Source organism: Triturus cristatus, chromosome 2_2, assembly GCF_964204655.1.
Source record: "Triturus cristatus chromosome 2_2, aTriCri1.1, whole genome shotgun sequence".
NCBI classification, from domain to species: Eukaryota; Metazoa; Chordata; class Amphibia; order Caudata; family Salamandridae; genus Triturus; species Triturus cristatus.
In genome coordinates this window covers 836,605,762-836,631,000 of record NC_140582.1, presented here as the reverse complement: position 1 = coordinate 836,631,000, position 25,239 = coordinate 836,605,762, and the positions used below count along the sequence as shown (strand labels likewise).

At 45.4% G+C, this 25,239-nt stretch overlaps 1 protein-coding gene across 1 annotated transcript in view; it reads left to right on the top strand.

The window, feature by feature from the left end:
* GRXCR1 (glutaredoxin and cysteine rich domain containing 1) overlaps nucleotides 1-25,239 on the top strand; it is a 450,395-nt gene that overhangs the window by 372,284 nt on the left and 52,872 nt on the right. The window contains exons 2-3 of the mRNA XM_085643314.1: nucleotides 4,568-4,807; nucleotides 9,407-9,472. Of these exons, the coding sequence (XP_085499440.1) occupies nucleotides 4,568-4,807; nucleotides 9,407-9,472 (306 nt within the window). The remainder of the gene's footprint in view (nucleotides 1-4,567; nucleotides 4,808-9,406; nucleotides 9,473-25,239) is intronic.

The following is a 25,239-nucleotide window of genomic DNA, read 5'->3' as shown; positions in this document are numbered from 1 at the left end:
AAATAACTGGCGCATCCCTGCTGATATATAGGGATGCGCCAGTTATTGTAAATCTTCCCCATGAAGTTTTAGGGCAAAAACGTACATAGAAAAAGTAAAGCACCAATCAAAAGTCACTGTTTGGTGCTGACCAAGACTAGGTGTGATTTCAGCCTGATTGTGATGGAATGGGGTTGGGTACACCAAGCGGTTGTCCTGGTCAAATTTTTTCCTTTGGATCTAGTTTCTGAACTGGGCGTCAAAATCTTCCAGTGGGGCAAGGTCCAAGGCCGTGCATACATCATTTTTGAGCTCTTGATAAAGTCGTTGATTTTGGCTTTAAAAGCTGGACAAGCATTGATTTTGAAGCTGCTGAAGACATGTAGTGGGTCAGATCGATTTGCTGCCTCACCTTGGTCCAAAGATTAACCATTGGATTCACTCACATTTTTTGAAAGATACAGTCCTCCAGCAGGATTAGGCTGGAAGCCATAGCTGGGCAAAGTTCCACCAGGCTGTACAGCTTTGTCCTGAAGTTCTACCAAATCACACGGCAAAAAACTCCAAGCAAGATGAACCTGGTTTACTTGTCCATCTTGGGAGCTGCCTCCCTGGGCAAACCTATGCACAATTTCCCTGTCCTCTGGAGGTGGAAAAAAAAGGCTAGGTCCCATCTTTTTCCAAGAAGTTCCTCTTTGTCAGTCCTACAACCCGTAGCTCCTCAGAACAGACTTCTAGGCACCCAATTTCTCTCCATTCAGGTCTCCCTCAGGTTCCAGTCATCTGCGGTCAGCTAGACCCTTTTGAAATTAGGAGTCCTTCTGTTTTTGTGAATCTCTGAAGCAGGATTATATGAGGCCAACCATTATAAGCCCTTAAGGTCCCTGGGTGCCAGCAGGGGGTGTTGGTCCTTCATCTTCCAGTAGGAGTCAGCAATCAAGATTCTTCTTCCAACAGGGCACTCATCTTCAGGTGAATTCTTCCCAGGCCCAGAAAAGTTCTTAGGAGGTGCTGGTTGAAGTATTACATTTATTCTGTGCACAGGACATTAATTCGTGACATTCTAACAATCAATCCTAACTATTTTCTCAAAGTTCCCCTCCTCCTTCTGCAGCACTTTCTCTTTGTCTTACTGTAAGATTACCCAAGAGCGCCTTTATTAAGAGGGGAGAACGCAGTAACCACCAGGAAGGCCTCTCTTCAATTCCTTAGCCAATGCCCTATATAGATGAGTTTTCCTCCCACTTCACAGCATAAAACCAGGGTACTGGGAATGAACAGAAGCCATCCCTGCCATCGCCAAGTCAAAATAGGTAATGCTAAAGTTTCCCTCTTTTCTGCCAAGTGTTTCCTGACTACACCCATTTAGCTGATTCCTGCTATGGGGTCATATGTAAGCTATTGACCTCTGATCTAGAGTCATTAACTCTCCCACCCAAGGGTATAAATTCCAGCTCAGGAGGCATGATAAGTGACAGATCTGGTTTTAGGTAAAATCTAGCTTGAGCAGCCAACAGCACATTTTTACAAATGTACTTTTCTACTTGGGTAATCAAACATCTGAGTTAACAATTAAATTCGATTTTGATAATTAAGTAGAAAAACATTTAGAAGCATTTTTTCAAGTGGAGGTACCTGGTGGGATAGTTGGCCCCCAGGGACCCTCAGGATTCAAGGACACTTAATGCCCCAATTTACAAAGCGCCAGGGGGTGTGTTTGCACACTTGTAATATCAGGCCCAGCCTTCTCCCTGCACCACTGTGCAAACACGCCCCCTAGCGCATTGTAAGTTGGGGGATTGAGTCCCCTTGAATCCTGAGGGTCCCTGGGGGCCAACTAGCCCACCAGGTACCTCCAGTGAGCACCACAGAGCTCCGTTGCAGAGAGGTGTAAAAAGGGGCGTGACCTCGGACCACCTCTCTGCAACGCAGCTCCCTGGTGCATACTGGAGGTAGGTCCCTGGGGGCCAACTACCCACCAGGGACCCTCAGTATTCAAGGGGCATTAATTCCCCAACTTACAACGCGCCAGGGGGTGCATTTGCAGAGTGCTGCCAGGAGGGGGCTTGGCCTCTGCCGCGATGCCGCCTTTTTTTTCCTTCAGTAAGGGGCTGCGTGGCCCCCCTTCTTTTCCCAATTTCGGCCCTGGGCACCCCATCCCCCAGGGCATGGCCACAGATATATATATATATATATATATTTTTTTTTTTTAAGGAGGGGGCTGCGTGGCCATTTCCCGGGGCCGGCCTTTACTTTTTATTTTTTATTAATATTTTTATTATTGGGGAGGGGGGCTGCGTGGCCCCTCCTGAGCCACTTCTGGCCTCGGGGACCGGGGCCAGGCTGCTCTGTTGGGCACCGTGGGGAGAGCCCCAATGCCCCCACAGTCCCGCCAGCTCCCCGCCTCCTGCGGGAGTCGGCATTGCTTTTCCACAAGGGGAGCTGCTGACATGCAGGGCGGGAGCCGCATGCCTCCCACCCTGCCATAGCAAACAGCAGTGTCCCGGGGTGGGAACCCCGGGACACTGCAGAAGCTGGCCCTGGGGAGTGGCGGTCCCCAGGGCCATCAAGGGCTCAGGAGGGGGGTGCAGGGTCCCCCTCCCAACTTTTAAAGCCCCAGGGAGGTGGTGGTTCCCGTGGCAGTCTGGGGGGGGCTCGAGCCCCCCAAACAAATTATTTATTACAGCCCCGGGGAGGTGGTGGTCTCCGGGGCTTGGGGGGCCCGCAAGGCCCCCTGCCTTTTTTAATTGAGCCCCGGGGAGGTGGCAGTCCTTGGGGCAGCGTGTGCATTATTTTCTAAATAAGCCCTGGGGAGGTGGCGGGGGGGCCGCGTGCCCCCCGCACATAATCTGCATAGTCCCGGAGAGTTGGCATTCCCCGGGGCTGCGGGGGCCCCAGGGGCCCCGCTGTTATTTTTTCACAATGCCTCCGGGACCTGACCCACCCGGGGGCCTCATTAAAATGAAGCGCTTCATTTTTTTAAAAATGTCAGCGAGATTCTTGACCCCAAAGCGAATCCCGACTAAATGTTTTTAGAAAAAATGCTTTTTTTGGCCCTGCGGTCCTTGTGGGACCCCCTGAGCAGGCCTAGGGGGTCAGGGTGTTTCTACCCTGCCCCCTTTTCTTGTTCTTTATCTTTGTTTTACTGTTTTTGTGTGACTCGGTACCACTGAGTCACAAGAAAACAGTACAAAACACTACAAACACTGCTGCCACCAAATTACTACCACCAATACCAGTACAAGCACCAATCTACACCCATACTACCAGCAAAAACAATACATCAATATCAACAGCAGCAGTGCCCCCAACACCACCATTTCCACAGCCACTAATACCACAACTACTAAAACCACCATCACTATACACACTATAGCCATCACTTCCACCAATGCCATCAATACAAATACCACCAATATTACCCTCTCTGCCACCAATAACACCACTTGGGCCTATGCGAGTGGTATAGATGTAGTGAATGAGGATTTCTGCACTGATCATGTTTTTATCACTATGTCCATGCATTTTGTCCTATTAAGTGTCTTGTCAGGGTTAAGAAGGGTTACAAAAATGCAGTTCCAGTACAGTATGGGTTGGTTAACTGAGTCTCAAGGGTTGGGAATCTGCCACCTCCTTGAAGATGGTAATAATGTGCTAGCAGGCCTGTGTCTATTAGCAGAGTCTCCTCAACACACAAGGCATATGAGCAGGAATGTATTCACTCTATGTTTGGAGCTGGAAGTTAAACTTTTTGCACCTCATCCAACTTCTCCCACATAGCTCATTCTACATCCAGCACCCATCCAACTACATAGGTCTGAAAATGCACCCAAGGCTTCATGAAATCAAAGCAGTTTCCAGACCTGTTAGCTGTCTGAAGTGCTATACTAAGGCTAAAATAAATTGCAATACAATAACCACCAAATTCTCAATAGCAATATCACATACCAACAACAATACCACGTCACCACTACAAACACCAGCAATACCGTTACCACAAATCCTACCTCACAATACCAATCCCAGCACCAACATAACTGGCAATACCTCCAGTGCATCAGCACCTCCAAATAAAACCTCTGATAGCAATACCATTTGGCTTTGCCAGTGTTTGTTTTCTCTTGAACATGAGATGTCCATTGAAATTCTCTGGTTGAAATTACGGATGGTTGTAAAAGGAGCATTTTGAAAGACTGATAACTCATTTTAGTCAAAATGTAAATGATTGATAGCATCATTTTAAGGATTGTGCTGAAATATAAGATGTAACGTTAAAAATGGTGATCTTGTGGTGGGAATTACTGGCACCACTCTCATTTTAGGTATTGTTCTGAGTTTTAAGGTGATGTGAAACATGTTGATCCTGTGCTGGGACAAACCATCATTAAAATAAAAAAAATTCTCTCATGATTTTTATGGGTACTATGTTTAAAAGGTCTCACAAATTATTTCCTATTAACAATATTGTTAACTTGAAAACATTTGTTTACTCATATTGCTTTAAACAGACAATACATTATTTGAACGCACTCTTTATATGGATCTAAGATATAAGATATAAGATAAAAAAATCAAATTTTTTCTGCAGCCATCCACACATCTAGAATTTGGAAGAATTGTAATCTACACCACTAGCCTGCGTGTGGTTAGAACAACCTTTGAAAGATGTGAGCTGGTGAGAAAAATCTTCCAAAACCATAGAGTAAAGTTTGAAGAGAAAAATATTGCTTTGAATATTGACTATGGTAAAGAGTTGGATGAAAGATGCAGGAGGGTATCCGAAGTTCCATCGCTACCCGTTGTATTTATTGATGGCCATTACCTTGGGGTAAGTATTGACTTATTCGAAGTGCCTTGCTACAAAGTGTATTGTATGCGGTTATGCAAATGGGTGAAACTGTCAATCTTTTTGATCTATTAGGAAAACAATATATCTTGGCTGTCCATATTCTAAAACTATTTGTTTAATGTATCCTTAAAAACAAACAGTCCTTCTGTGAATTTACAAATGTCTAGGCAATTTCCCTATTTCTTCCTAACAACAGCAAATTCCTTTAGTGGCTAGAAAATTCCTTAACATTTGGCCACAAAATGAAAGCAATTTACCAACACTTTGATATTTCAATTTCAGTTTTTTCCTTTCCTGTTGTAGAAAGGAGGGGCACTGCACTACACAGGGGTAGCAATAAGGGCACTGCTGTCATGACCCATGCATGGCCCCTCACAAAGAGCGAACATAGTGGGGATTTATGATCAATTTATTTTAGACATTGTGCTAAAATAAGCACTACTTTACTCCATTAAAAAAAATATTCCTAGCAGAAGATTTTTCATTAACCTCCCTTGTGGCAGTCATGCTCACTTGCTGCTCTTTATTGCACAGTATATTCAGGACTTGGTCTTAAGATTCACCACTTTCAAAGTTCACCAGCCGCCAATGGTCAGCTGACCCTTGGAGTTACTTAAGCCTGGGATGAAAAGTGCAGGTCTAGTCTTTTCTCTCAGTAAGCAGGGCAGGCATCAAGCAGCAGGGCACACTTCTTCTGTAACATCCAGATCTCCAGAAGTGTACTGAAGAGTGGGTCTGTAGAAACCCTTTTTATATCTGGTGCCCACTTTGAAATAGGAAAAGCTTCTGGAGTTCCCCCTACAGTTGTGTCTGGTATTTCTTCCCCCCTGATCTGGTCCCAGTTTGTTGGTGGTCACAGTAGGCTAGTGTGTGAGCGGGCCAGTGCATTTGAAGGGCAGGTGTGGTAGGTGACCACTCTGTTGTGATACTATCCGGGAGTAAAATACAAAGGCCAACTGCCAACTTTACCTAGTCATGGACCAAGGAAAAGGCTGCAGGCACCAAATGGTTAGGACAAGAAAATGTCATTTTAAAATTGGCAATTTCATAATTGTAACTTAAAATCTGACTTTGCCATTAAAGAGGGTTTTAAATTTCAATTCCTCAGACTTCAAACATGACTTTTCTACCTGCTCCCAATCAAAAGTTATCACTTATTAAAGGTAATAAGGTAACCCAATGTTATCCTAAGGGAGAGGTAGTACTTGCAGCAGTGAAAAACAAATTTAGTGTTTTTCACTAACAAGACATGTAAAACTTAAAAGAACATGTCCCACTTTTTAAATAAACTGCATCCTGTCCTGTTAGTTGTTTAGGGCCTCCCTTAGGGGTGGCTTATATGTATTAAAAAGGAAGGTATAGGCACGGCAAATGGTTTATTTTTCCAGGTTAAAATGGCAGTTGGAAACTGCACACACAGGCTGCAATGGTAGGCCTGAGACATATTTTTAAAGGGCTACTAAAGTGGTTGGCACAATTTGTGCTGCAGCCCACTGGTAGCGTTTATTTTACAGGCCCTGGGTACATGTAGTACCCACCTCACTAGGGACTTACGAGTAAAATAAATAGACCATTTGGGTGTACGCCATGTTTACCATGTTTTTAGAGGAGATAGCACAGCACAAGCACTTTAGCGCTGGTTAGCAGTGATAAAGTGTGCAGAGTTTTAAGGACACCAAAAACAAACAAATTCAGCAAAACATGAGGAGTAGAGGCAAAACATTTGTGAGAGGACCCCCCATAAGGCTGATAGGTCTAGAAGGACATTCTCAACTTACTGTGTCATACTACACACTCTAAGGAAACTCCACAAAAGAACTAGAAATCATGAACATACTAGTAGCACTCTTTGGCACTCTAACAAGTACCATACTCTGCATAAACCATTCAAGAACACCTTAGTTTGAACTACTACAATAGAACACAACCACAATGTTCAAAGCAAACAGTATATTGAAAATAAAATCAGGATTATATTTTGCCAGCCAACACAATAACCAAAGAAAACCGGAAAATATAATCGGAGACTCCTAATTAATATCAGGTTCACAACATAGTAGACCATTAAACAGTATTGTACTTATTAAATTCAATATATGAGCCCCAAAGACTATGATCTATTCCCTAGTTTAACCCAGTCTCTAAGTGAGTCCTCTAACTGAGTACTGGTTGAACCCCCACTTAACCAGAATGCACTTACATTAAACATTGCATCACTTATCCAGGATGATCATATTTACCTTACATGAATTCAATGAACACCCAGATACCACACACCTCCTTTTACACAGATTTACCAAACACACAATGTTGCGTACTAATGACTGTTAGAAATTCTCTGTGGTTCACACACAAGCAGCTATTCCCCACTAAGTTTGTGAAATTGAGATGTTGGGCTGGCCACCAAACAGCAAGGGCAGTGCAGTCACTACCTCAACTTGTCCAGCCTCTACCAGGCTATGGGCGGAGCCAAATTTAGACTTATGCATAGAGTGAATGGGTATTTTTTACGTGAACTGTTTCAATGACAAATAAGAGATAAGGCATGGTTAACCTGTTGCTACTTTTTTGTTCAGTGATGACAGACATTTAAGACAGGCATCTGTCTTCGGATCGTATAAAAACAATGTTGGTGACCTTCAGGAACATTCTTGCACATTTCCTGTTTGGAACCACCAAGGTGCAGAAATATTGGGGGAGTGAAAGATTGGCATACAACAGAGCTGCCACTTTCTGGCAGCTGTGACATTACTACCCATCTCCTATTGAGTTCCTGAGGGCCTAATTTAGTGATTGGTGGACCAACTGCCAAATGTCTAGGGAGGCAAAGGGACAGGATCTGCTTGCCCAGCTTAAAAAATACAGTTATCTACCAGGTTAGTGGGTTCTATTTAATGAAGTGGCTATCACCTCAGCAGAGGCAAGAGCCACTGCAGTGGAAAAAAGAGTGGCAGTGAATGAGCCAATTAACGGCCTTGTAGCAGACCTGTCAGCAGTTATGGGGTTTATCTAGGGGTATGTTATCAGGAACCCTGGTAAAAAAGCCTAGTCCCTTATATTCTAGGGGTTATCTGAGGTGTGTGAGGTTCGTCGCATGCTCCAGACTTGTTGCAGACGTTTTTGCACTTTTCCTGTTTGTGACCCCAAGGGGTGCATGTCTGGCCCACACAGGTCAAACACTCCCGACATGATTTCTGTCCACCAACATTTTCATCATTGTTTGCTCAATGCAAGCGGTTTCCCACTGGAACAGCAAGTGGCAGATCCCCTGTGGCGCCACCAACTTTTGGCAGTTCTCCTGTTACATGACACCAATAAATGCGGCCCTTGGTCTATAATACTTTTTGGTGAGGACCAGTAATTGTCTTACTCAATGAAAGGTAGATCATGGATCAAAAGATAACTATAATACAGAGCCAGTTCATATTATACATAAAATCTCAGTGATTAGCTTGGAGAAAGTCAGCCCAGTAGTAGACATGATTTTGTAACTGAGGGCTTTTAAATTGAAGACGAACTAGAGTTGTATTTCTGTTGCAACAATGGTGACCAGGCTAATGTTATTTACACGTTCGTTAGAACAAGAAGGTTCCCATTGTGGATGGCTGACGGCGGAGGTTTTGGGATCAAGTTGAGAATGAGCAAAGGACCTTCAAGTAAGAGGGTGCAGCCGGATATATTCAAACATATGGCAATGAAGCAGCAAAAGATCTTAAAGTTAAGGGGTGACCCTCAGGTAGTCAAACATATGGCAATGAAAGCAAACATTCTTATGATGGGGCACATCCCAAGAATGCTTTACCCACTCAGAGATTTTGTTATTATCCTGCATTAGATTTGATTTTTTAGCTCCTCTATTTTTTGTAATATTTAATGCATCATTCAATGTAATGACCACAGTATATACTTGGGTAATCCGACTGTAGAATTTGATGGCATGAGGCTGACTTCGGTGCAGTAGCGGCTGCTACCTGACGGGAGTGGAAGGGTGGTAACGGAGGAATAAAAACGATTTAAAAAAACAAAAAGCACTTACCTGGAAAGGCATCTGCCACCACCCGCCGCCTCTACTGGTCCTCTTCGTCTTCCTCGAGTCCAGAAGCAGGAAGCCCCCATGCTCCCCACAGCCAAACACAACGCTGCAATGCAGAGTTGTGATTGGTCTGAGCGGCGTGGTTCGGCGCTAAGACAGGGGCTGGGGGCCTGGGCATGTTCTGCATGCAGGCTGTAATGCATCCTGGGTGGAGAACAGAGGGCCGGCCAAAGAGTCATGTGCACTTAGAGAGTGTACATTTGCCACACAGATCATTGCTCTGCCCCAACTGAGCCACTGCAGTAGGAAAAATAAAATGATATTAACGGTGCGTTATTATCATTTGTTTTCCTCTTTCAAACGCTTGGAGAGCTGTGGGGTGACGCTCTTCCACCTTAGCAGAGGAGCCACCACTGTTTCGGTGACTGAAAATGGTCTTTATTTTCTCACACATTGATATAAAAACATTTTAAAGAAGTGAAATAAATGTATATTTTCAAAACCCACTTAAAACAGTTTGGATTTCATTTTTATTTTTTCAACAGGGTGCAGAGAAAATTTTGTCAATGAATGAATCTGGTGAGCTACAAGATCTATTAACAAAAATCGAGGTAACTATTCTTTTTGTGTCGAATCTGCTGTATTAAATTTCATATTCACTATTCACTGAGCATTTGAACATACAGTCAAATTATTGCTTTTCTATGGGCCCTGGAAATATATTTGAAATTATCAGGGATGTTATAAGCACATAGAGAAATTAGAAGATTCTCTAATTTAGCTAACCTTGTAATTCCTTCCTTAGAGTGGCGCATTCTATTATACTGAGGGCAGCCCTTATTTTCGAGATGAGCGTGATGGGTGCCACTTTCTTGTAGTAGTGAATGCGATGCAAGCCATTATACAAGTCATTTGTTGAGCGATCGGCTGCCTCCGAGGAGGTGCCCCGGCACTAGCAGAAAGGTCAAGACCAAGGAAAACCTTATAGAGATGCTCGATGCCCTCTAGGCCGAAATCAAAAAGCAGGGTTTTTAAGGCTCTTTCTGAACACAGCTTCAGAGGGCTGCTTCGCAGAACCAGAGGGGGAGCGTTCCACAGCTTGGAAGCCAGGAAAACAAATGATCTGTCTCCTTTTCTGGCCTTGTGAATGAGGGGGAGTTGGAACAGTTTGAGGTTATTAGATCTCAGTGATCTCACCTGGCAGTAGGGCTTAAATTGGCCCCTAAGCTAGAAAGGACCTTCGAGAGTATAGGCCCTAAAGGCAAAGATGAGGGCCTTGAAGTGGATCAACTTACTGTTTCGGGAGCCAATGAAGGTGTGTCTTAGGTGAACAGACAACGAAGAGCGATGAGGAATCTTGAGAATGAATCGAGCAGCAGAGATCTGAAAAGTTTGAAGGCGCTGAATTAGAAAAGCAGGCAACCCGAAGCACAAGCTGTTGGCATAGTCCAACCGGGATGTAACCAAGGCATGGACTATCGTTCTACTCAAGTCCTAGTGAATGAAGGGATATCTATTTTACACATTGTAGATGGCCATAGCTGTTAAATTCCATGGATGAGAAAGTACCCTTGACACTGGATCTATTTCGGCTCAACATCTCCAGAGTTCCCAGCCCATGGGATTTTTTTTACCAAATCTTTCCAGGTCTAGCGTGCCCTTGACATCACATCAACTGCATCATCAAAGTGCTCTACATACACAATTCTCTAACGAGAATCTACAAGACATGTATGCCAACTAATTGCATTTATATAATGCATCGTTCTCTAAACAAGACCACATAGTGCTCTTTCAGATTGCATGATTTGTAGGGCGTTGTGTGTAGTTTGACGTATGTGGGAGGTGTTTGTGAGATGCTTGAGTTTCAACGAAGTGCTTCAAACATGGTGCAGTTAATGTTTCTGTGTCTAAGCATGAGGTTTAGCAGAGATTGTAAGAATGTATGCTGTGGCACATACATAACATTTTAGAAGAGATCGGTATACTGAAATCTAGATGTGGATAGGTGGGGTCCACGAGAGAGTAAATTATATGGAGAACACCTAGAGCTACACTCAGAGAGCCAATGCCAACAGGTACTGCTAAACAACTAGGGGGCATATCAACAAGGGCTTTATCTCTGCTTTTTTGGCTTTAAAAGCCAAAAAAGCAGAGATAAAACTAGCACCCTATCAACAACAGGGTGCTAACATGCAAATTTGCATGTTAGCACCCATTCACTCAACGCTTCCCCTTGCATCTCTAATGAGATGCAAAGGGGACGTTCCAGAGTAAAATAATAGGAGAAATGTCGCTAAGCGACATTTCTCCTATTATCAAGAATATCGCTAACCCTGTTAGAGACAAAAAAAGCAGCGCTAACCGTGGTTAACGCTGCTTTTCTACGTCTGGTATTTTTCTGACTTAGCCATGATATCCTATGGAAGGAGGATATCATTGCTAAGTTTGTCTGTCCCTATCAACAAGCTAACGTGAGATTATCGCTGGGTTTCCAGCGATAATCTCATGTTAGCCACTGAGCGTGCGGATTTTTATCGCTATTGAGATAAGCGTTGCTAATAGCACGCTATCTCAGCGATAAAAATCAACGCTAGCCAGCGATAATTATCCTAGCGCTAAGTGCGCTTAGCGATAATTATTGCCGGTTGGTGTTGATATGCCCCTAGGTTATGTTTTGTGCAGGTCTACTCAGAAGTAACAGAAGCTCGTCCCACGGAGGCACTGTAAACACCCAGGTAATATACTTTGCAGGGTAGACCTATAAACAACAATGGAATAACAAATGGGGGGACTGATAAGCACTATGCTGTGTAGAATAACAGCAAACAGCTCTAGGTGTACATCCTGGTGCACTATTACTCAAAGATCACTTTGAAAAAACCAAACCACATTTACTAATTTGCAGAAAGCTAGCCTCCCTGATTCCAGGCCACATTAATACTGCAATCAGCGCAGGGTGCTTCCGTCGACTCTGGAAAACGGGGGCGGTAAAACCTCTTCTTAAAAACCCAATTTAGACCCTCTGGACTTTAAACATTACCGTTCATTTCACTTCTACTACCCCAGCCAAAATGTTAGAATAGCACCTGAAATCACAGTTGATGGCATACCTTAAGCAATACAAACTGCAGGATGCCTCGCAGTTTGGGTTCAGAAGTAATTGTGGGATAGAAACTGCATTAAAATCTGCAGTTGACAACATTTGAACCATGATAGATGCAGGGTAGGCCGCAGTACTGGACATTTTGGATTTGTCTTTGACCTTCAACACCATCTCTCCATACTGCTATCTCAGCACGTAAACAAGTAACTGCGGCCCTGATTTCATCTAGGTTAGATTATTGTAATGGACTATACTTGAAGATCAGTAATCTGCCATCGCCAAGGTACAGCTGGTAAAGAATGCGTCAGTGAGACTGATTCTCTACATCCCTAAATATAAATCCGTCTCTGCGGGGGAATTTCAAAGCTTCATTGGCTACCTATCAACATGCGCATTATGTGTAAAACTTCATGTATTCTCCATAAAACGCTATATAACACCGGACCGAGAAGAATGAGAAAAATATTTAATTGGTATATCTCCTTGTGACACCTTTACTCTGCACACTTGTTAGAACTGCGGGTCTCTAGTTGGCAGAGGTAGGTACCTTTGACCAAATAGGGACCCATGCTTCTAGTCAGGGTAAGGGGGTACACTCCTAAAATAACCCCTGCTCACCCCCTTGGTAGCTTGGCACGAGCAGACAGGCAAATCTCAGAGGCAGTGTGTAAAGCATTTGTGAACACATACAGCAATACAGTGAAAACACTACAAATGGACACCACACCAGTTTAGAAAAATAAGTAATCTTTACTAGACTTAACACAAGACCAAACAACAAAAATCCACAATACTGTCGTACTTTGGTATTCGGAACCGCGTAGGGGACAGGGCCCTACCTCTGTCTCTTTTGGTATTAGCGAACCGCAAATGGTAAATGCGGCACGTACGAGTGCTTTATGTGCCGTTCTAGCTACGAATGCACTGTGTACACGTATTCTGCTCAGCTACGCGGGTTCCATTTTTGAAGCAGTGGCCATCTTGTCATTGCCCTCACATAGGCTATGATGGAGTTAATACGGGCCTCACAGTGCACGGGCTTTCCCTCTGACTTCTCTGTGACCTGGGCAGCTGGCTCTGCTGCCCCGGGTCAAACCGGTCTCACGAGCTCCCCTTCCTCCTTCCACCTGTGATTCGTATCAGGGCTTGACCCGTCATAAAACCCTTTCATTCTACACAATCCTCCGGCTAATCTCTTTCACACCTGCTTGTTCCTGCTTTATGACTTGTTTCCCAAAACAGGAGATGCTCATGTTTATTGGGGGGTCTATTTACTTCAAACATGGGATCTGAACCTTCCTGTGTAAATCATTGTGGGCTGGCCGAACTGGAATGTGGGATGGTCATCATGACTCTGCTTTTTCGTTTGTAATGTATGCCTTTATATGACCATATCGTGAACCAAGGAATGTATGCCTGGAGCATGATATTTTGTACTTAAGGAGAAGTCCGTTGCTATGATTTTCAGCAGTCTCCTGAGAACATACACGCTGTTGTACTTCTAGGATACCTGTCATTGGTCTGCAGCCAATAAACGATTCTTTGACTTCACCCAGAAGACTCTGTGTTTCTGTAGGTCCGGAACAGGGTGAAACCCAGAAGTCATAGGGTGTGTGCCCCTGCACCGCTGGGACTAAAATACCCAGTACGTCAGTTTGGCGCCCAACTCGGGCCGATTTCAGCGGTACCAGTCCAAGCCAGAGGTTCGTGAGGAGCTTCGTGTGGAAATTCCGGAGGAAGGCCGCCACTTCATCGACCCCTGCATGTCGACGTGGTCCGAAAGTCTTTTCTGCGAGGTTCTCCGCGTCCCGACGGCTACGAAGGACTGCTGCCCTGATTAATCGACCTGTTTTGGACCCTTGACGAGTTTGAGAGAGCGAAACAATCGAGAGAGTCTTCTGGTGACGTCATCGATCAGCAATATTCAGTTAAGTATAAGTGGAGCGTCTCCCATTTGTTTGGGTATCCCTCGGGATCGTTTGATTTGATTTGGTAATTGGTGATTTGGTGTTTGCAAACCCCAAAGCCAGAGGACTCGTGTATTCACGAGAATATCGTAATCGATAATCCTTTGACGTTTGGATCTAGACTAGTGAGCGAAGATGCCTGGTTCTGGACTATTTGGTAGATTATTCTGTTTGGGTTGTGGAAAAGATTTCCAGCTGGAAGAATCATGTCCGGTTCCTCCGGTTGGAACTCCAACTTATGAGCTCTATGTGAAACATGGCGTAGGCCCCATTGCATATAACGAAGTGTGGATCCACTACACCAGGAAAGACGGTGTTTTAAAATGGCCCCAAAATGGTAGTTTTGATACCGATATTTTAGATAACCTGGAAATTAAATTGTTTAAGAAGAAAGCCCGGCCGGCGATGTTTGACTCTTTCCGCTTATGGCGAAAGGAAGCCAAACAGAAGGAAATTAAGCTAGCGAAAAAGAATAAGAGAGAGAGAGGTATGTCAGTAATGCAAGCAGCTGTACAATTTAAAGATAATGAAGAGGAGCAAATGAATGAGCAATTGCACAGGCAGCGTAAGTTAGGGATTGACAAATGTTACCCAGCTTTGCCACATTCTAAGCAGGATGAGTCAGAAGAAAAGGAGAAAGATCCCTTAATGTCGCATTTGTTGAGTTCGCCACCCCCGTATGCTCAAACTGCCACGGCGCCTCCCCAGCTTGTAAATATGCCACCTCCAGTGCATATACTGCAAGCCTTGCCGCAACCGCCAGTTGCTTTGCAACCAGTTCCTATTCCTGTAGCGCAGTCCTCTCAAGCGCCTCCGGTAGTGCTTCCAACTACCCCCGCACTTCCTGCGACTTTGCTTAATTCAGTAACTGCCTCCCCTAACGCTCTTCCTTCTACCACTCCAGTACCTGTCTCTACATCCTCTTTTCTTCCCTCTGTTTTTCCCCCTGTTCTCGCCTCAGCTTCTCCTTCAGCGCGACAGCGTTTAGCCAATGTGGTTACTACATTAATGTCGCCTCTCTTTGGGTCATCTGGTGAAACTCCTGGTGTACAGCGTAAGCAGTTGCGCAGCCAATTGCCTAACCCCGATGAGAAAAAGGTAATAGATCACATGGAGCGTAGATGGATCGTTTTTCCTTCACTGTATGATGTGGAATCGGTTGTTAACACTTTCCATCAATGGGATGCCCCGAAACAGAGATATGTATTCGAGAAAATGTGCGAAATTCTCTGTGAAGAATTGGAGGATAGTGGTAGAAATCCGAACCCGCAGGAATTGTGTAGAGTGAGGTTCGATTTTGGAACTGGTATAATTGTGGACCGCGAAGTAGATAAAGCAGTTGCGGTTGTATTGTCCTTAAGGAATGACGATTGCCAACAGTCATTGTTTGAACAAGAGGTCCTTGTGGGGAAAAAGGCAAAAGCGCGACAATACCCTATGAGAGAAGTTCCCCCGGTATGGAAAGAAGCAGTTGCAGCTGTCGGCAATAACCCCGCTGTGCCAGCGCATTTCCAACGTGTTTGGGTGCATGTTCCATGGAAGCGCTCTGAGGTGTTAGCACTTAAGCAGTCCTTGCCTGATCCCCGTAAAAACCCAGCAGGTTATTATAAAGAGTTGTCACAGACGGCAGGGTCATGCATTATGAATCTGGCCGACATAGACATGTTGTTTGGTAATGTTGTTCCACAGCCTCTATGGGGATCAATTCGTAATGTAGATCACAATGCAGAACTAGGGGATACCTGGGCTAACATTGTTGCTGCTGATGCTAGACAGACGGGTGGTGCGAAACCAGAACCTTTAGTAGCTGAATTGCCTGGTAGAATCATCACGTATATGAAGACAATAATGCCTGCGATGCGCGTAAATTGGGACAAGTTATCTGCATGTAAACAAAAGAAAGATGAGACAGTGTCAGACTTCTTTACTAGGTTTGAGGAAACGTTTATTGACCACAGTGGGCAAGATATGAGTACTGAGGGTGGCCAACGGTTGTTTGTGGATAAGTTTGTGCAGAATTTACTCCCTGTGTAAAAAGTTGAAAGATTCAGAGAGTTCTTGGGCTGTTTCTTCTTCAGCGCAAATACTGGCTACTGCACAGTATTATGAGAACAGAGATAAAGACGAGAAAGATAGAACGGAGAAGAAAACGAAGGAACTAAAGACAAAGGTCCTTTTACAGCAGGCCTATCCACCACGTGGCGGCCTTAATAATTATAGACAACCCCAAGGTGTCTATCACCAACCCCAACAGTTTCAGACTAATCAGCAAATGAATGGGTATTATCAACCACGTGTCCCTGTAGGTCCCAACCAATGTTCATACTGCAAAGAGGAAGGTCATTTTAAATATAGTTGTCCTAAATTAATGCAACGGAACGGTAATGCGTATGGCGCAAGAGGTAGAGGTGGTCAGCAAGCTCCTAGAGGCAGAGGGCGTGGGAGTGTTCCCCAAAACGCGCGTCCTCTTCCGCCCCAAAGCGCCATTAATAGTTTTGATCAGCAAGCTAATGCGACTAGTAATACGGCTCAGTATTACAATAATGATTATTATGCAGAAGATGGTGATGCAGAGAATAATGATTACTAGGATAGCCATAGACAGAGAGAGGGAGTTGTTTCAGTGCCAGTGGATCAGAGTGGACCGTATGTTGAGGTGACTACAGCAAATGTAACGGAGCCTTTTCTGCTAGACACTGGTGCTGCAAAGAGTTCAATCATGCATTCCAAACTCCCTGGCGCACCTTTGTCTGGCGATATAAATGTTTCAGTAGGTTTTTCTGGCGCCCCGGTTAGGAACCCGATTTCCAGTCCCATGTCACTTTCCGTTGGACCTTGCGAGCTGAAAGCGCCCCTGATCCTGACAACAGGTTGTGGTGAGAATTTGCTGGGATTAGATTTGTTGAAAAGATTGCATGCTACACTGTATTGTTCTCCTTCAGGAGTACAACTTACATTAGGCAAGCAAGTGGTTTCTCCAATGTATTTGTCTAAAAACACGATGCCACCTGAATTGTCATCCCTTCCGGATGCCCTTTGGGCTACTGGTCCCAATGATGTGGGCCTCTTGGAAATACCACCATATGTGGTGACTTTAAAGGCCCATGTCAGACTGCCACGTATTCCCCAGTACAAGATCTCTAATGAAGGCCAGAAAGCATTGTTAGACATTGTCAGCGACTTGATTAATAAGGGTGTGATTGAAGAGACAAGAGGCAACGTTTGCAATAGTCCGATTTTACCTGTCTTAAAACGAACGGACCCTTCACAGCCACCTGTTTACAGATTTGTGATTGATCTTAGAGAGGTTAATAAGATTGTTGTGCCTCAGTTTCCGGTTGTCCCTGATATAACTGCCTTGTTAACGATGATTCCAGCCTCTGCTGCATGGTTTTCAGTGATCGATTTAAAGAATGCTTTCTTTAGTATCCCAATTGCAGAAGAGAGCAGAGACATTTTTGGTTTTAGTCTGGGAGGCCGAAGCTTCCGCTTCAAACGCGCTCCCCAAGGCTACTGCGAGAGTCCATCCATATACAGTCAAGCTTTGAAAGCGCAGCTTGATGCACTTGTTTTACCTAGTGGCGCTATCCTGATCCAGTACGTGGACGATTTACTGATCGCTGCGGATACTGAAAAGATCTGTAAAGGAGCCACATTGTCACTGTTGCGCCATTTATCCGCTTACCATCACAAAGTGTCTCTCTCTAAGCTGCAATATTGTCGACAAGAAGTGACCTACTTAGGTCATCTCTTATCGAAGGAGGGAAGGAGACTGACCCCAGAAAGAATTCAAGCCATTGCACAGTTGAGTGTGCCAAGGACACAGAGAGAAGTGCGTGCTTTCTTGGGCATCACTTCATACTGTAGGCATTGGATCCCTAGTTTTTCTTTGTTGGCAAAACCTTTATTAGCATTAACATGCAAAGACACACCGAATCCTATCCCATGGTCTGAAGAGTGTCAGAAAAGTTTTGTGGAATTACGCAATGCATTATGTTCAGCTCCTGTGTTGGGCACTCCTGACTATAGCAAGCCTTTTACATTGTATGTTCACGAGAAAGATGGATGTGCGTTGTCAGTGTTAACACAGCCTTTTGGCGACAGACCGCGCCCATGCGCGTATTTTTCATCCACCTTGGACCCTGTAGCGAGGGCATTGCCAAGCTGTCTGAGAGCGACAGCTGCTGCAGCGATGTCTATCCGACAATCTGCTGGTCTGGTAATGGACAATACATTGATTGTCATGGTTCCACACGCTGTAGACACATTATTAAATAGAACCAAGACACAACACTTGACTAGTGCGCGATTATCAGGGTATGAACTCACACTGTTAGCGAATCACATACACATAAAAAGATGCAATACGCTGAATCCAGCCACATTATTACCGATTCCAGCAGACTCAGATGAGATTGAGCAACATGACTGTCTGTTCAGGACAGAAGAAGAGACGAAAGGGAGAGTAGATCTCAAAGATACTCCCCTGACTGAATGTGATGGCACTTTATGGGTAGATGGGTCATGTTTCAAGCTCCCTAATGGTGACACGACTGCTGCATATGCTATCACGACTTTACACACGGTCGTGGAAACTGCACGAGTGCCACATAATTCGGCCCAAGCAGCAGAATTGATCGCCCTCACGAGAGCATGTGTGTTGTCTGAAGGAATGAGAGTGAACATATACACAGATAGCCAGTACGCCTTTGGCGTGGCTCATAATTTTGGGCGTTTGTGGAAAGAGCGTGGGTTCCTGACGTCGCATGGAGCTAAAATTCAGAATGGCAAGTTGGTGAATGATCTCCTTGAGTCGCTGACCCTACCTTTGCAAGTTGCGATCATGAAATGCAGTGCGCATAGGAAAGTCACAGATGATGTTGGACGTGGGAATGCGTTCGCTGATGAGACCGCGAGAGAGACAGCACAGAATGTGAAGACTAGAATGTATGTTGCAGGCCCCGCAAGATGGGTTAATGATGTGGGAATGTATGAGAACACAATAGAGAGTGTGAAGTCGCTTCAGGCTGAAGCTACAGAAGAAGAGTTAAGCAAGTGGAGAGAGAGTATGGGTAAGTTGGATGAGAATGGTTGTTGGATTGACCTGACAGAACATAGACGATGGTTGTTGCCTGATGCATATGTGCTTCCAGTGGTTACTATGGCACATGGAATGGCGCATATCAGTACGAAAGGTATCTGTAAGTTGTTGGCTCCAGTATGGCAGAATGTTGGGATTCCCAAGTGTGCAGAGAATGTGGTCAAGAATTGCATAGTATGCTTGAAGTACAACCCTGGTAGGGGAACCCCAACTCCGGCCGGTCACTTTGCACCCCCATCATGTCCATTCGAAGTTTTGCAGCTGGACTTTATTCACATGGAAAGATGCAACAACCTGAAATATGTATTGGTGGTTGTTTGTGCTTTTTCCAAATGGGTAGAGGCTTATCCTCTGAAAGATAACACTGCCCTATCCACAGCCAAAGCCCTTGTGAAGGAGTTTTTCCCTAGGTTTGGGATGCCGAGAATGGTATGGTGTGATAATGGTAGTGAGTTTGTGGGTAAAGTGATGAAGAATGTATGTGAAGGTTTAGGCATAAGGCAGAAATTCCACGCTGCAAATCACCCCCAATCAGCTGGACTAGTTGAACGCTACAATGGAGCCTTAAAGCTCAAGTTAGCCAAAATCCAGGCGAGCACTGGTCTTAAATGGCCTGACGCTCTGCCTCTAGCACTCTTGTCCACCAGAATGACGATACACTCACGAGTAGGACTTAGTCCTTATGAAGTAGTCTTTGGCCGCCCGGCCAACGTATGGGGTGTGCCAAGGCCTACGAAGTTCAGTGAAATAGAGCATCCAGTACTGCTCGATTACCTGTATGATTTGACTGTTAAACTGCGTGTTTTGCACCAACAGGTACATGATACTCTTCCCCAAGCCTCTGAACCTCCTGGACACCCCATCAACCCTGGCTCGTGGGTCCTGGTCCGGAATTTCCAGCGTAAGGGCAACGACGAACCTCGCTGGATCGGCCCCCATCTTGTTCTTCTTTCGACAAGATCAGCAGTGCGAGTGAAAGGGAAGAAGCACTGGATTCATGGTACTCACTGCAAGGTAGTTCCCTTGCCTCTGCCATATGACCAGTGGGTCAACGAGGGTATCGCCGACTCAGAGACAGACATTGTACCTCGCTTTGTACCATTCAGTGACGCACGCCTAAAAGACACAGCTTCAGTCCAAGAGAGTGACAATATTCTGCAGGAAGCTGTGCCGCCATCAAATCGACTGGACACCACTGAGCCTGAACTTTTGTTTCAAGACCAAACAGCACCTGGCCGTCTCCGCTATAACTTGAGACCTAGGCCCATGGACGAATAAAGATTTCCTCATTATTTCCCTTTTGACATTTTTTGCTCTCCCATCTGAAGGACTTTCTTGATTTTTGTTTTTCGAACCACCATCCGGGTTCTGCCGCAGGGTCGCGGTGCCAAGACTTTGGGGTACAGGCCGAAGACGCTAGGTCAACGGTTCTGGTTGGTCTAGGGCGTTTCCCTGGACTGACAGGCGTACTCCTTAGCAGAAGAAACTCATCCACCGCGAGCGGCCCGAGTAGAGGATGGAGTTTTGTAGGATGGAGAGACCGATTGAGGAAATGAACTCTCAAACAAGGATGTGTAGAATTGTAAAAAGTAAATGTTTTATCTTTTTGTGCTTTGTTACACTGTGTAGTATCATGATGTTTATTGTAGGATGTGTGTTTTTCTCTGCTCCAAAACCCATTGCACCGACTCAACAGCCTATATCTCTTTCTACTGCCTCCTCTCACTCTTTTCACCCTTTGCCTGAGCACGAACAGACCCGACGATCAGAGTTCGTAAATAACTCGTTTATCCAACTCTTGCACCAGCACCAACTGGTAATGAATACGACCAATTGCTGGGTCTGTGGGTTAATGCCCCATACCACTAACAAGGGTATTCCCTACCTGGTGCTACCGTACAGTTACAATGGATCGTCATGGGCATTCCAAACCATGTTTCTCTACGCCCTAGATACATACTCCCCTCGCCCACCGCGTTCCATCAGACCCATCACCAATAATAAGGCTTTGATGAAAGGAGTTGCCGATATGAGTAGGGATATTAATGCATACTCGTCCATTCCCAAAGAAGAGCTGAGACCTTATGTAGGATGGAACGCGACGGGGTATAGTATCAGTCTGGGTGAAAGACAGCGAAAAATCTCATCTCCAATCTGGGTCGTACCCCACATGGGTCGGTTCTGCTTACAGGGTAATGGTCAGAACCCTAGGGCTCAACTGGGAAGAAGTGACTGTACTGAAACGTATACTTTCCCGTCACAGTTTTCCCCTGCGTTTTTGGCTGCTAAGGGCACATATTTCATCTGTCATGACCGAGCATATACGTGGTTGCCCCCTGATTTCTCGGGCACATGTTATATTGCGAACTTGCTACCGCCGACATTTACTGCTGCCTCTGACTATCACAAGACCAGAGTTGTGAGAGGTGTGATTAGTAAGGAGGACACTGCCGGTCAGGAAGCAGGAGACTTTTTCCTGGGTTTCCTGCCGTTTTGGGGACCTATGGTCAATAGTAGGAACCTGAGACAGCTGACTCGTGTGGTTGAATCCACCGTCAATGTAACGGCTGGTGCCCTTAGTAATTTGACAGCTGAGCTCCAAGCGGATCGCCTTATGACTTTGCAGAACCGCATGGTCCTAGACGTTATTCTTGCAGACCGCGGTGGGGTATGCAAGGTCATCCAATCCAGTTGCTGCATTTTCATACCAGATAATGCTCCAACAGTGTATCAAGCCATCTCCAAACTCCATAAAATATCTGAAGCCATACACGTGGATAAGGGAGATTGGTCACTGATGGGATGGTTCTGGGAATTGATATCTGCCTGGGGTTGGAAAGTTCTGATGGTCGTTGGAATGATCTTAGCCATTCTTTTCCTGTTCTGTCTATGCATACAGTGTGCTCCTGCGATATGTGGCCTCTGTGCTACCTTATGTGTAAGGAAACCTGTATCGAGGGACGAGCTAAGTAATAGGATGATGCTACAGCAACATCTCCATGACTTCGTGAACATTGACCTAGACTCGGATTAAGATGAGTATAGTGATTGCCTATGTAAGGGCAAAAGGAGGGTCTGTCGTACTTTGGTATTCGGAACCGCGTAGGGGACAGGGCCCTACCTCTGTCTCTTTTGGTATTAGCGAACCGCAAATGGTAAATGCGGCACGTACGAGTGCTTTATGTGCCGTTCTAGCTACGAATGCACTGTGTACACGTATTCTGCTCAGCTACGCGGGTTCCATTTTTGAAGCAGTGGCCATCTTGTCATTGCCCTCACATAGGCTATGATGGAGTTAATACGGGCCTCACAGTGCACGGGCTTTCCCTCTGACTTCTCTGTGACCTGGGCAGCTGGCTCTGCTGCCCCGGGTCAAACCGGTCTCACGAGCTCCCCTTCCTCCTTCCACCTGTGATTCGTATCAGGGCTTGACCCGTCATAAAACCCTTTCATTCTACACAATCCTCCGGCTAATCTCTTTCACACCTGCTTGTTCCTGCTTTATGACTTGTTTCCCAAAACAGGAGATGCTCATGTTTATTGGGGGGTCTATTTACTTCAAACATGGGATCTGAACCTTCCTGTGTAAATCATTGTGGGCTGGCCGAACTGGAATGTGGGATGGTCATCATGACTCTGCTTTTTCGTTTGTAATGTATGCCTTTATATGACCATATCGTAAACCAAGGAATGTATGCCTGGAGCATGATATTTTGTACTTAAGGAGAAGTCCGTTGCTATGATTTTCAGCAGTCTCCTGAGAACATACACGCTGTTGTACTTCTAGGATACCTGTCATTGGTCTGCAGCCAATAAACGATTCTTTGACTTCACCCAGAAGACTCTGTGTTTCTGTAGGTCCGGAACAGGGTGAAACCCAGAAGTCATAGGGTGTGTGCCCCTGCACCGCTGGGACTAAAATACCCAGTACTTCAATACTGTAATCAAAAATAGTCTCTAAAATGATAGAAAATAGCTTAGTTCAATGTAGATGGTAAATGCAACACTTTACTCTCAAAGTACCTTGGATGCATCACGCAATACAAACAAAAGGGTCGCAGGGAAGGCGATGCGTCCGTTCCTTGCTTTGGGCGATGTGATGCGTTGGTTCCTTACTGCAGTGCAGGGGAGGTGATGCGTCTGTTCCTTACCGGAGAGGAGGTGATGCGTCGGTTTCTTACTGTGATCCGGTGCAATGCAACAAGATGGCGCCTCGATGTGATGCGACGATCCGGTGTGATGCTAGAAAATGGCGTCTTGATGCGATAATGTTGGATGCGATGCGTGCAAGCCCGACGGCCGTGCGGCGAACTCGGTAACTTCTGATCTGTGACAGGCCCTGCGACACGCTTCTCCGGTGATGCGCTGGCAACTTCTGTGGCAGCGACACGCTTCTCCGGTGATGCAACGCACTTCATCGATGATGCGACGGCGAACAGCTGAAGCAGCGGCACGCTTCTTCGGCGATGCGACGGCAACTGCAGCAGCGGCGACACGCTTGTCCTCGTTGCATCACGCTTCTAGCTCCTAGCGACTCACAGTCTTCTCAGAGGGCCCAAACAACAGTAGGTACCTCTCTGCAGGCAGGATTCCACAGCAAGGGAATTCAGGGGAGCTGGTGGTGAAATCTTGTATCCCTGAGACTTCAGACAGGAGTCAAGCTCAGTTCAAGCCCTTGGTGATTCTTCTTCAAGATTGCAAAAGTACACACAAAGATCCTTTTCTCCTTTCCTTGGCAATAAAGTAACCACTGCAGGCCAACCCCAACAGCACAGCACAGGGGCAGTCTCCTCCTTCAGCTTCCTTGGTTCTTCTCCTTGGTAAAGTTTTGTCTTGATTCCCAGAAGTGATCTAAAATTCTGGGGTCTGGGTGCCCCCTTTTATACATCAAAATCCTTTGTCTCTGAAGGCAGAGAGTGGCTGTACCTAGTCCAAACCAGTTATGTGCAGTCCTGGAGCACTTTGTTTACAGGACTCCTTCTTTCCTTTGACAGTGTGGGCCAGGGTCATCAGACGCACCACAGGAGGTGGAGCCAGCATTGTGGAAGGCAGGCACAGCCCTATTCAGGACCAGGTGCTACTCCTCCCACCACTCCTCATGCAGATAGGTCTATTCAGCCTTGTGCTGACTCACCCTGTCTCCTGGAGCCACCCCAGCCCCTGTCACTCACAAACCAGACACACAATACACAAGCTAGCAGAGGCAGGCTGGATGGTTAGGTAAGAAAATACCTACTTTCTAAAAGTGGTATTTTCAAACACAGAATTTTAAAACCAACTTCACTTAAAGATGTATTTTATCATTCTGAGTTCAGACATACTAAACTCGAATGTCTACCATGTTCCCTGGGTCAGTTAGGATTGTAAGGTGTTATAATCAAACTGCCCATTCTGGCCTATGGGGACTGGTAGCCTTGCAATAGTGAAAAACGAAAATGGCTGTAATTCACTATTAGGATATGCCACACCCACCAGGGCATGTCCTACCTTTTACCTACAATGCACCCTGCCCTTGGGCCTCCCTTAGGGGTGTCTGATATGAAGAAAAGGGAAGGTTTAGGGACTGGTAAGTGGGTGCACTTACCCAGTCATCATGGCAGTACTAGACTGCACACAGGCTCTGCAATGGCAGGCCTGAGACACACTTTACAAGCTGCTTCTGTGGGTGGCACAACCAGTGCTGCAAGCCCACCACCAGCATTTGATTTACAGGCCCTGGGCACACATGGTGCACTATACTAAGGTCTGACAAGTAAATCAAATAGGTCAATCATGGAGTCACTAATCAATACATCAATTTAACATGGAGAGCATATCAGCTGATCAGCAGTGGTAAAGCGCCCAGAGTCATAAAACAGCCAACAACAGGTCAGAAAAAAATACAGGAGGAAGGCAAAAAGTTCAGGGATGACCCTGCAAAAAGGGCCAAGTCCAACAGCACCTTAATCATGTGGTTGTTCCTAAATATTGAAAGTCAAGGTGGGGTGGCAGAGCTTTTTCAGTTCCTGCAGCTGAGCTATAGAATTCTCTTCCACTATCTGTCACCTGTCTTCAGACTCTTGTCCCTTTCAAAAATACCTTGAAAACCTGGTTCTACACTCTTTACTGATTCTGCAATGAGTCCTTGATGTTTTTTTTGTCTCACTGTTGGTTTGTACTGAACAAACCCTTCTTTAGTGCCTTGCCATCTTTGGGCATTTTTTT